Source organism: Branchiostoma floridae, chromosome 3, assembly GCF_000003815.2.
Source record: "Branchiostoma floridae strain S238N-H82 chromosome 3, Bfl_VNyyK, whole genome shotgun sequence".
NCBI lineage: Eukaryota > Metazoa > Chordata > Leptocardii > Amphioxiformes > Branchiostomatidae > Branchiostoma > Branchiostoma floridae.
In genome coordinates, this window is record NC_049981.1 from 8059580 (window position 1) to 8071164 (window position 11585).

The 11585-nt window shown below is 42.0% G+C and overlaps 1 protein-coding gene across 9 annotated transcripts in view; it reads right to left on the reverse strand.

Annotated features, from left to right (window-relative positions):
• Positions 1–11585, reverse strand: part of LOC118410909 (protocadherin-15-like) — a 50434-nt gene that overhangs the window by 36531 nt on the left and 2318 nt on the right. For 3 of the 9 annotated variants that reach the window (XM_035812804.1, XM_035812802.1, XM_035812801.1), the window contains exons 1-4: positions 6202–6341; positions 1635–1718; positions 896–1077; positions 12–77 (exon numbers count right to left, since the gene is read on the reverse strand). In XM_035812804.1, coding sequence (XP_035668697.1) covers positions 12–77; positions 896–1077; positions 1635–1718; positions 6202–6286 — 417 coding nt within the window. In that variant the 5' untranslated portion in view covers positions 6287–6341. Of the gene's footprint in view, positions 1–11; positions 78–895; positions 1078–1634; positions 1719–2594; positions 2610–6201; positions 6343–8548; positions 8789–9367; positions 9562–11585 lie in introns of those variants that run through there. The other 6 variants (XM_035812805.1, XM_035812803.1, XM_035812807.1 and 3 more) reach the window with 5 other exon arrangements.

Consider the following 11585-nt stretch of genomic DNA (forward strand, 5'->3'; position numbering starts at 1 on the left):
TATGCACTTACCACATGTCCATTACTATTTACCCTGCACCTTAGGGTGAGAGAGAACTGCTGAACACCACCAGGACCCTGCAGATAAAGGAAAGAAAAAGGCACTTTTAAGGTTTGGTTCTGCTGTCGGTCTTGAAGAAATGTATACTAGTTGTCAACAGATGTTGAAAGCTTTGAACATTCAACGAAATGCACTATCTTATAAGCCTGTAACACATCAATGAGCTTTGGCCGTTGATTGCTAAAAGCTAACGGAATTCAAAAGTCAGTGTATTTTCACCTGATCATCTACTCCATCGTTTTATGGGGCTCGGGGACCAGACATAGGCCATTTAACTCTACTTGGAGCAATGCGAGACACGTCTTTATACAGGGCTGGCTGCGTGTCACTGATCAAATTCTTGTGCCCTTGAGAAAGGCAAAGTACCAACACGGCTTTCCTTACTTTACTCAGGTGAAAATGAGTACTAAGCTTCGGGTAGGGCTGTCCCTTGGATAGGACGTAAAATGGAGGTCCCGTGTCTGGGGAGAGCCACACCCCAGGCACGTTATAGAACCCACCACACGTACGATGGTGCAGTGTGAGTGGTTCAAAACCTACAGCCCCTTGGCCGCACCTGGGGCAATTACTATCGTATTGAGGTCACCTGAGTGGCGCCGAATGGCAGCTCGCTCCACACACTTGCGTCAGTCGTATTGAAGTCACCTGAGTGACGCCAAATGGCAGCTCGCTCCAGACCCTTGCGATTTAGCCCCGCCTATTATAAGCTCCTAGCAATTCAGCCCCTGGCTCCCAAGAGAGAGTAGTCGGCCCACCCAATAACAATAACAAATTGTATGTACTATAGGAACATGTATAAGGTACGGTACAACACAATGGATAACAAAATGCTCACATCTCTCTCCTGCACTCTGACTGCCCCTGCTGCAGACAGCACAAGTTGAAGGTTACCATTCACAATGGAGGTGCTGGTGGGGTTGAGAAGGGTTGCATCATCAGAAGGGTCATTATTGATGTACTCCAAGGTCAAGCCATTGATGCTTGCAGCTGAGAAGGTCAGTGTGTCAATCAGAGTACCTGAGACATAAGGAAAACATCCAATTAACATAGAATTTCACCTACAACCTGCTCTTCTGATGACTTCTCTGAAGAAAAGTCTGCCACCCATCTCCATTTAGATATCAAACGCCCGCATCATTGACTGTTGAAGGTTCCAAATACTTTTATTAAAGCAGGTATAACAGGCCTAGGGATGGAACTTCTGAATGCCTGTTAATTAGTTGTTAAGGTTCATAATAAAGACCATAAAGGCACCAGCGCCAGACGCAGACAATTTATTCCTTTGTATAGTCACATGGCTAGCTTCCCTCGGCTCACTCCTCTCTCCAAGCCCTTGCCCCATGCCCCATGATGTAATTACTTGACATTGGAATATTCTTGAACCTGATACTTTACGCATCCTTGCCGCTCTGTTCATTCTAAAATTGCCACTAATGCTTTGCTCGTTCCTTGACAAATACTAGACGTTCAACTTTGACTTTGACTTTATTAGAATTGCAACATTTGATCCTTTAGCAAAGTTTTTTTTTCATTTCAGTAATTTCTCAGGAAAGCCTGTGCACAATTACACATACCTTGTGGTGATGTTTCAGCCACACTCTCAATGATCTCGATAGGTGACTGCCCCAGCTCTGATGTGGACAGGATGTTACAGTCATCTGTACAAGTGATACAAAAGTGAACGGTTGTCAAGCAATTCAAATTGTTAAAGGCAACCAAAGCGGAACAGTTCTGTACTCCTGTGAACAGTTTCAACAGCTTGGTACGTCACTGAATAAAGAGACTCTTTTTACACAACCATTATTTTATTCTCACCAACGTTTCGGTGACCGTCTGTCACCTTCTTCAGGGCAATTCTGACTGGTTCACATTGTACTGCAGGACAGGTGTCGCTGCTCACAGTTCAGATGCGGTCACAAAATGTTAAGTATTAAAATTTTACATATGTACAGACTACAGACAGATTTATGCAAAATATTTGCAATGCGGTCTCAAACACAAAGGAGTGTAAAACATCCATAACAGTTGACGGTGAAATTATGTAACAGCTTTGTCTAATTCTTAAGAATATTGTCCCGCACATGACTGAGTCTGTAACCCCTGAGTCTGTGACTAGAGTAGACTTCCTGTGCCAAATTTTAGGTCATTTGGCCCCAAAATGAATCGATTTGAAGATTTTACATGAGAAGAAGAAACATCGGGGAAAGCAAGATGTTGCAACCCATACCTGTGGTATATATATATATATACAATCATAGTTGAAATATAAATATTTAAGTCTTATAAATTATTGATACTAATACAATAGCTTTTCTATGCCTCTACTTCTGTGCTTATAATATATAGATTAACAAAGAAATGGACGATGTATAGAAACTGTCTTTCAATGCAATTCTTTGGGTGTGAACAATTTAATGATATTTTAGTGGTACAAGGTATTGGTGAAGCAATTAGAAAAAAGTGGTGTGATACTGTGCAAGTATTCATGTCATACAATTATAATAAGTCAGATAGAAATGACATAAGCAGCTTACCATTTCGACTTTGAGCTGCATCAAAATCCAAGAATGCAACAGAGGACAAAATGCAACAATATGAATGCCATTATATAATACAACTAACTTTAAAGTTTAATCTCAATCTTTAATGTTTAACAACAAAAATAGTAACAGTGTCCCAATCTTCAGAAATCACGGAATCTAAATTCAGACTAGAACTTGAAGTGCTATCTGCAGGTGGATTACAAATCAAAGTGTGCCCAATTGATATAAGATTACAATGTTTGGCATTGGTGATCTGTTAGCCACTACACTTTTCAACAGAGTATGTGTGAGGTCAGAGGTAGAAGCTACTTACTAGTAAATATTTCTTATCAAGACCATTTTCTTAGACGCCCCAGTTCAGTAAACTCAGAGGTGTTGCAACACATCCATATAGAATAACCGGGACACACTGTGGATTTCGACAAGGTGAAGATACTTGATTCCGAACAGGATTACTTTCTCAGGGGAGTGAGAGAGCCCACCAACCTTCCCTCAACCGAGACGGGGGCCAATACCGACAGCCAAGTACCTTTGACCCTTTGCTGACGTCACACTTCTGGTCTGGATGTGTGATTTAGGCTCTGGGTCATTTCAACTTGATAAGGATGAGAGATCAGAGGACTGTTTGTTCTTGTAACATAACATTTTAATACATGTCCAGACATGTTTTGTTTAATTATTAGAATGGAGTGTTACCATACTTTCTACAGTACTGTACTGTACTGTAGTCGCAAACTGCATTATGAATATTCGCGGTGGTTTTAATTTCGTGGTTCAGCAGCCACTGTGAAAACCGCGAAAAAAACCACCACGAAAGTTTCTGCATTTACAGTAATTGTATTACCCGCAATGTCTGACACTGCAGTTGAAATTGAGAGCACTGTTTGACACAAGCACTGTTTGACCTTTTTCGAGGTTTGACCATTGACATATTACCTAGAATTCCTGTCGCCGCACATGCGTTCTGATCTCTGTGAAAGGGCTTATTCAAGAAGATGATCAACAGTGTCACAAATTCAGAGACCACCACCCCCCACCCCAAACAAGTTTTTGTTGTTGTTGTTGTTTATTTACATCACATTTCAATAACGCAAATGAAAGAAGCATTACCTGCCAATTGATACACGCATGGGTGTTATTATAAGCCTTGCAATATGGACTTAGAACCTGAAGATAAGAACGGAAGGACAGAATGACCGAATCTCAAAACTCGACTTTGCCGCTGTATTGCTGGCTGCATCATGTGTTTCTGGACGAAACCACAAGATATTGGGGGTTTCAGGCCATGCTGTATTGACTAAAATGGATGGCATCCAGCGGGAACCCCAAAATTGGTGCGAGCGTGAGAATAAAAGTTTCGCCCAAAAGAAATCCTACATGATTTATTAATAAGGTTGGACAAATTAACCGTTAGATAAATGGATAACGTTGGATAAATTTCAGATCATTTTGGGGCGAAAGACCCCTTTTTCATTTCTACATATCTGCCTTTAAAATGATTTTATTCAGAATTTTTGGACCAAAAATCCGCCGTGCGCGCGTGCATGCCAAAGTCACTTCAGTGTCGAAGTCACGTACTCCCCCACCATCACACTATTGGAAGGGTCCTCGGGGGAATTCAAGGACTCGTTTGCTACAAGGACTCGTTTGCTACAAGTCCTACAATGTTCCCCCTTTAGACTTCAACTTGTGGTATCTATGACCAAATAAACTTGATTCAAGCATAACTATTTATTCTCTAGGGAATTATTATTATAATGCTCGCTTCTGGAGTGGGTAAATTTCCCGACTACAATTATATTCCCGCGACTCAACCTCTGCTTGGAGAATATGAAGGTGCACATGAAGGCCGGTCCCTAAACATCGAGACGGCGTCGGGCCTTTCAGAAATTACAGACACGTGGGACGATGTCACAAACATTTTGTACATACAGCAGCATAAACTTCCATTAATTAGTTCACTTTACACGATGACTCTCGGTAGATTAGCTTTTGTGGCTCCTTTTTGTCATGTGTGATATTGTACCACACCCAGTAATGCATTAGTATTACCCACTCAGTCTGACGATAGTTGCCATGGTTGTCACACACAGCATATGCATTTACTCAACACATCCATTTGCCCCACCTTAATATCCCTTGGATCAGTCCTTGGTTACAAGTTAGTTCAGCGAGCCATGAGTGACATGAGTGCAGGATTACCGAACGTTCGAATAGTCACGCTTTTGTCCTCTGTTAAGGCCCCTTCACACGAAAGCAACAATGAGCCGCAATGCCGTCAGAAGGAAAATTATTTTCTATTCCTGGGAATTCGTAGTATATTTTAGACATTCTCACTGCATTCCAGATATTTGTGCCCGTTCTTTTGGCTGGCCCGAATGTTTTTGACATGCCAAAAACTTTCGAGGTGCATTTGAAGTGGAGAAATATCGAATGACATTCAAAGTGGATTCTAAGTGTATTTTAACTATTCTAACTGCGGTATGACCCATTCTACGGCATTCTAACATTATTTGAAACATTCGTATCTCATTCGATGGAGAACCGAAACGGCAAGCCACTTCGAATCCTGTCAGAATGTGGCCAAAAGAATATATATATATGGAATGCAGTGAGAATTTCTAGAATATACTACGAATTCCCAGGAATAGAAAAGGATTTTCATTCTGACGGCATTTTGGCTCATTCCTTCGCGTGTGAAGGGGATATAAGGTCCATTTGGAATTCCCACGAATGTGGCACAAATATGCAAACATGTACTTTATTCCGACTGGTTCTGCGGTTTCAGTGTGAAGTCGCTATTAAAGAGACGCACTACGGGTTGTATTCTATAACTTAATATCGTGCCGAATTTGGTATGACATTCTAAAGATCAGCTATTGTCTACTTTACATCTTTTCGTAGGTCTTCACCTACAGTTGTCGTGGTTGCTAGCCTAGCGAGGTCGGGAAACAAAATGGCCACGTTTATATTTTTTCAAGGCCGATTCAGCTTCAATGATATCGCGCAACAAGGTGTGCAAAAAATTACATGCTATGAGTATGACAAACGCCAAGCGCACCGCCACACGTATATTGGCGAGGTGGCGCCTTCGTCTAAACACTATGGATACACTAAAACAGATCAACACTTAGCACTTCAGAGCGAGTTTGTGCTATACCGGTTGAACGTGTTTTAATTCAAGGACATTTCAAAAACCAAAATAGTTAACATAGACTTACCATGATTATTTGGCTACCCCAAGAACGGATGCCTTGTTTTCATCAGTTTAGATATTACAACACGATTAAAAACGATTAAAATTATACATACCACACTTTTGTATGTAGAAAGAGGTCATTGATTTCAAGGACCCAATTTGGACATTTCAATTGCATAAAGATAGACAGTCACCAGTTCTACAGAATGACAGGAGTTGTACTGATATGGCCCCATGTGCGAGTACTGTCGAGACTACGTAATACTGGTCACTGTGACTCTCGACTGTCAGCAAGTACAGAACAGAACAGGACTAATCTTAGTAACGTTACTTACAACAATATGTTTTCCTATATCGTCATCGTAACATGTCTGACTAAAGGTTCTTTCTTTCACTTACCCTGCCCCTCTGCAAAATGTACCAACACAGAAATAAGTCCAAGTAACACAACCGTCAACTTGAGGATTCTTTTTCTTGCAACCATTGCTATTCCCCTGCAAGTCGTGTTGTCGTCTGCAGCGTGGGAAAAGATACCAGACCATCTTCTGCCCCAGGGCCCGGGGCCAACCTGGTCTTTCCAGTTTTCTTCAGGAGATAGGGACCGGTGTTTTATCCTTCTCGCCCTTTGTCTATTGGCTACTTGACTTCTTCGCCTGTTTAGAGGGGATTTCTTTAATCTAAACATTGCCGCAGCTCCATTGTCTGGTGCATTCCGTACATGTTGACTCACAGTCAAGTTCCGCAACACAGTAACGTTACAGTGCAGAGAACGCAGTTTTCTAACACACTTTTTAAAGAAATCCTCTCTGTCTCATTCCTAAGGCTTAGGTTACATTTCCAAACCAGGGCCCGGTTGGGATGTTTAAAGAAATGAAAAAATTAAAACGTATACCTAGAAATGTGCACAAAGCATGCACACGAATATTATTTTCACATTTTGTGTATTTTGGTGTCTTTTATATCGTTCTTTTTGCTCCTGAAAGCTGTCCGACCGGGCTCCGGTTTGGAAATATGAGCCTAACCACAACACGATCTATAGTACAACCATTTATCAATTGATTGATTGATCGATCGATCAAACTAACAAATGATTGATTGATTGAGAGATTGATTGATTGTTTGATTGATTGATTGATTGATTGACAGATTGATTGACTACGTCACTGCTACTACTGTCACGCTGTATTTATAACCACATGCGTGTGAAGGCGAAGGGACTGTAATCTCGATAAGACAGGCCGTGACAGAAACTGTGTGTGTGACCATTAGAGGTCATAGTTGACATGTGTCTTCTTTCCACGGAGATAAAACTTGCCATATTAGCTTACGCTGGGCTCCTATACTTGATCCCACTAACTAGGGGGTGTCACTTACGCTACCATATTAAAATATCTCTCAATCACAGATAGTACCGTTAGTAAGATTGAAAACCCTATATGGATTTTTTTAATGTCACTTTGTGTTTCTGTTTGTTGGGTAAGAATGCTGTTGAGGCAGGTTATCTAGGCCTCGCAAGAACGTATTGAACACCTGATATTTGAAGTGTGAATTCTTTGGTGATAAATGATGCTGCATTTATAGATTCCCTTAAATTGATACTTCTTTTTATGTTTACTCTTAATGTCCCGAATTATGAGAAGCGACTTCCTTAATAGATAATTCTATCAGGTTATTAGAATATAGGATATTGGGGAATTATTTTTCCCAACAAGTGACAGGCATCGAAACGTAAGCAGGTAAGAATCACTAGTTGTGAAAAAGAATTCTCCAGTAGCCTATGAGAGTCGCCGCTAGCGCGCTATGTCCAGAAAGAACCGAAGTTGTCCGGAGTCTGTTTTGTACAGCTATCAGATAATATTTACTAAACGACGCATTCAAGAGGTGGCCTGGGTACCATCCGGAAAGTAGTTTGCTCCGGCGTTCATTATACACTATATACAGTCGCTTCACTGTGTTCACTCAGCAGAAGCGAACATGGGAGCGAACTACTATCCGGATGGTACCCAGGCTATTCAACAGGCCAGGCGCAGTCCCGAAACGTGATGGCGGTCTGTTTAGAAGGGTGTTTCGCTACAGACAGTTTATCACAATGGATTTGAGGGAATTGATCAATCAACTTTACCTGTTTGCATGTGCTGACATATAATATTTTATTATGTTAGTATGACGCATTCGTCTGAAGATGGGATTACAAAAAAAAACCTTTCTGTTGAAAAGAGAAACATTTCTGTTGACGCCCACTCCGAATTTCTCATATAATATTAGAAGGGCAATAAGGTAAATAAAAATACAGCATACCGCCACACCCATGTATTGGTTGATTTGTAGATTGGGTTCACACCCTTTAGAAGACAACATGTTTGAGCAAACTTCTACCATATCTGTTTCCCTTTGGCATTGGTGTGGGCTATACATAGGCTAGGGTGACCTTTATTGTGCATTATACCTGAGTTCGGACTCACGAAGACAAAGGCACTGATAATACATGTATAATATATAATAACAAAATGTATATCAATAGAGGCTACCTTCCTGGGGATCAATCAACATAACAAAAGGTTTTCATGTCTGGATAGAAACGCGCTCTAGAAAATAGATACATAGGTGCATATAAAAGAACTGTATGATGAAAGTGCCAGAATATTATGTCCTTGATCAAGCGTGAAAATGACCACATGCTGAAAAAGTGAAACTTTGCAGCCTTGCACCAAGTGTCTCTTGTGGACTGGTGTATCGTATCGCCTACCGTCTACTGCCTGTGACATCACAAGGGCGACCAGGACACTCTGGATGGTGAAGAACGATGTTCGTGTCGAGCCCGCCATCTTTGCCCAGGTGTTCTCGGCCAGTCACAATGTCAGGATTCCCCCTTAAGGTTGAAAAACAAGTCTTGTTCGCAATGTCGTTCACCTGGCCCAACCTCGTCAGTATTCCTTCTAAACTACATATTGTATTTATTGTGCGGTACCCTGATGGCACCATTGAACAATACCTGAGTCATGACGAATAAAGGGCGGCGACAGAATGTTGGAGAAATATGCTATTAATAATTCAAAACATAATTGGCTTCTATTCTTCTCACCATCGTCCCTTCATAGTGAAAGGTTGGGGGTCACGATACAAAAAATACCATGATACGTATAATGCATAATTTTTCTGTCAATTCCTTCAAGCCCATAACCATACAAAATGATAATTTCCTACAACTTTTTTTTTAGCTTTGTGAATATGACGAATTGAAAAGTTTGTAACTACAATGTGAGTATCCTCACTGTTACTGTACGGCATAACGGCTTGTTTATCCAGACTCATCGACAATTGACAAGTCTTCGTATTCCATACTGAGCTCTTTGTTAGAAAGCAAAAACGTACAATAAAGGTCTTCATTCTTCTTCTTCTTTAAGTGCAAGCAATAGTTCAACACAACGAATAGACGACGCAAGAAGATCAGGGGCTAACGCAAGATAATGATAATGTGTAAACAACAGCTACAATAGCCTCCAGCACCGCAGACATCAATATCACCCCGGGCGTCACAAAGACATGACGGAAGACGAGACAATACCTGTGATCTGGGGCACGGGACGACCTCCCGGACAGGACCGCCGTGTGGTCAAAACCTCACGTTATGTCAACGATGTGAAGAATACGGCACAGGAAAGGTGACTGTGGAAAAATCTCGAGAGCTTTTCCCTCGCCGCGCCCTTAACCTGGCCTTCTTTATGCCACACCTATGTTATATCTCTGTCTGTATTGCACAGGTATGATGATACAAAGCGATTCTATTGTTATGCAAATTGCTAGGCAGCTCCGCCGATAGTGAGTACTGGTATCAAGGCGGACAATTATGAACATGGCTGATTCATCTTCACTGAGTGGAAGAAACAACTGTCACCATGGGGAGTGTGTCAAAAGTTCCGAAACTAGCTCCCTCCAGTTGTTACATTTAGACAGTGTTGTTGGCTAAGTTTGAACAAGCCTAGTGTGCAACCATATGTTTTAGCCTAGCCCGGAATCCGGTTTTGTTTAAAGTCCGCTCCCAACGGTCGCTACTCCACCTAGCGACCGTTTAAATCGGTCTTCTGCTTATAAGCCTGGATTCCAGGCTAATCTGTACATGTCCGTTTTTGTTTACACCGGCCTTCTCACATAAAGGGTGTATTAAAGATGGTACGGACTTGTTTATATATCATGTGGTTGAATTTGGAACGAATATTGTCGTCTACAAGTACGACTTCCTGTAGTAAAGGTCATGGTAGTTTTGCAACAATCCCTTCGGCTCACATCGCCCGACCAGTATGACAGCATAACGCCTCGTCCTGTGCCTGACCTCTGACCGAGTTCACGTTCCAGGTGTTCACAGAGAACATCTTTAACGTTACCCGAAATTCATAATAAGTTGTTGTTTTGACTTCTAATTAAGGGCGCGGTCACATTCGTGGTACGATTGCAAGGGCATTATCCCCTGGTATCTGACCTTGGTACTGCAGCAGAACTTTTGACTGTCTTTTTTGTATCTTTTGATCTGTACGTGCTGTGGTCTTGATATTTTTGTGGCAGTTAGCTTGTGATGTAAGAAAGAAATTATGTATGTTTGGGCCCCCTAGCAGCTTGCTCTGGAACTGCATGAGCTCTTTTGTCAAAATCTTCCGAGGAAAATAACCTAACAAAGGAACGATGGATTTCCATTATATTTGGTGTGCAGATAGCTAAGACGCAGATGTACATAGTGAAGTGCAAATCCTACAAATTGGGATTTGTAGGATTTGCATAATGGGGGTGGCCAGGAGCTTCACTACCGACGGTGGTTTATTATTGGGTGGGCCGACAGTCAGGGGTTGTAAGCAGCTTGTGCACAGCGCATAGTGGCCTCAATACGACAATAATGAGCGGCCATTGAACTGTGAGGGTATGAACCACTCACACCGGGAAGTACCGAGGGACGGCCCTAACCGAAGCTTTATACTGATTTTCACCTGCGTTAAGTGAGGAAAGTCGTGATAAGCTAAGTGTCTTAATACCCCCCTCACATTATATACGATCCTCGCACGTACTTCGCAGGAAGGTCGCAGGAAGGTCGGCTGATTTTAAGATCTTAAGATGGTCTTGCGTATTTTTCGCCCAAAAACTGTCCCCCTCACATATTAGCGAAGCTCGTGCGATCGACGGTGAATAAATCTATGATAATGAACCTCCCATGACCACTTGCACGCGGACAAGGTAACACAAAACGTTAACGTTCCTCAAAAAAGGCAAGAGATCAATAAATGTTGCTTATTTTGTTGTCGGAATCTTTTTAACCAATGAATGGAATACGTGGGCATAATAGAAATGACACAAGAAAGGAAAGTATGTCACAAAGCCAGCCTACATACTACCACAGGGGCCGCAATGTTAGAATTACCCTCACATTCCCAGAAATGCAATATTTGTAAACAAACGGAAGTCGGGCGAACGTCGCCCGAACGTTGCCCGACTGACGTTCGCCATCCGATTTGCGCTCGATGATTAATAACTATGTCTGTGCTCGCCTATCGTTGGATTGACGCAAGACTATTGACCGATACCGTTGCGAGGTACGCACGATTTGCACGCACGATCTGCGACTCGGTAACGAGCTATGCGATGTCAGAGATCTCCTGTGACTTGTCGCTTATGTTTCGCTGCACCGCGACCATCGTAAGACCCCTGAAAATCGCCGGCGATCCCTAAAAATCGCAAGATGATCGTGAGAACACCGGACGTCTTACTCACGAAAATGTCATTTAGAGTTCGTAGACTAG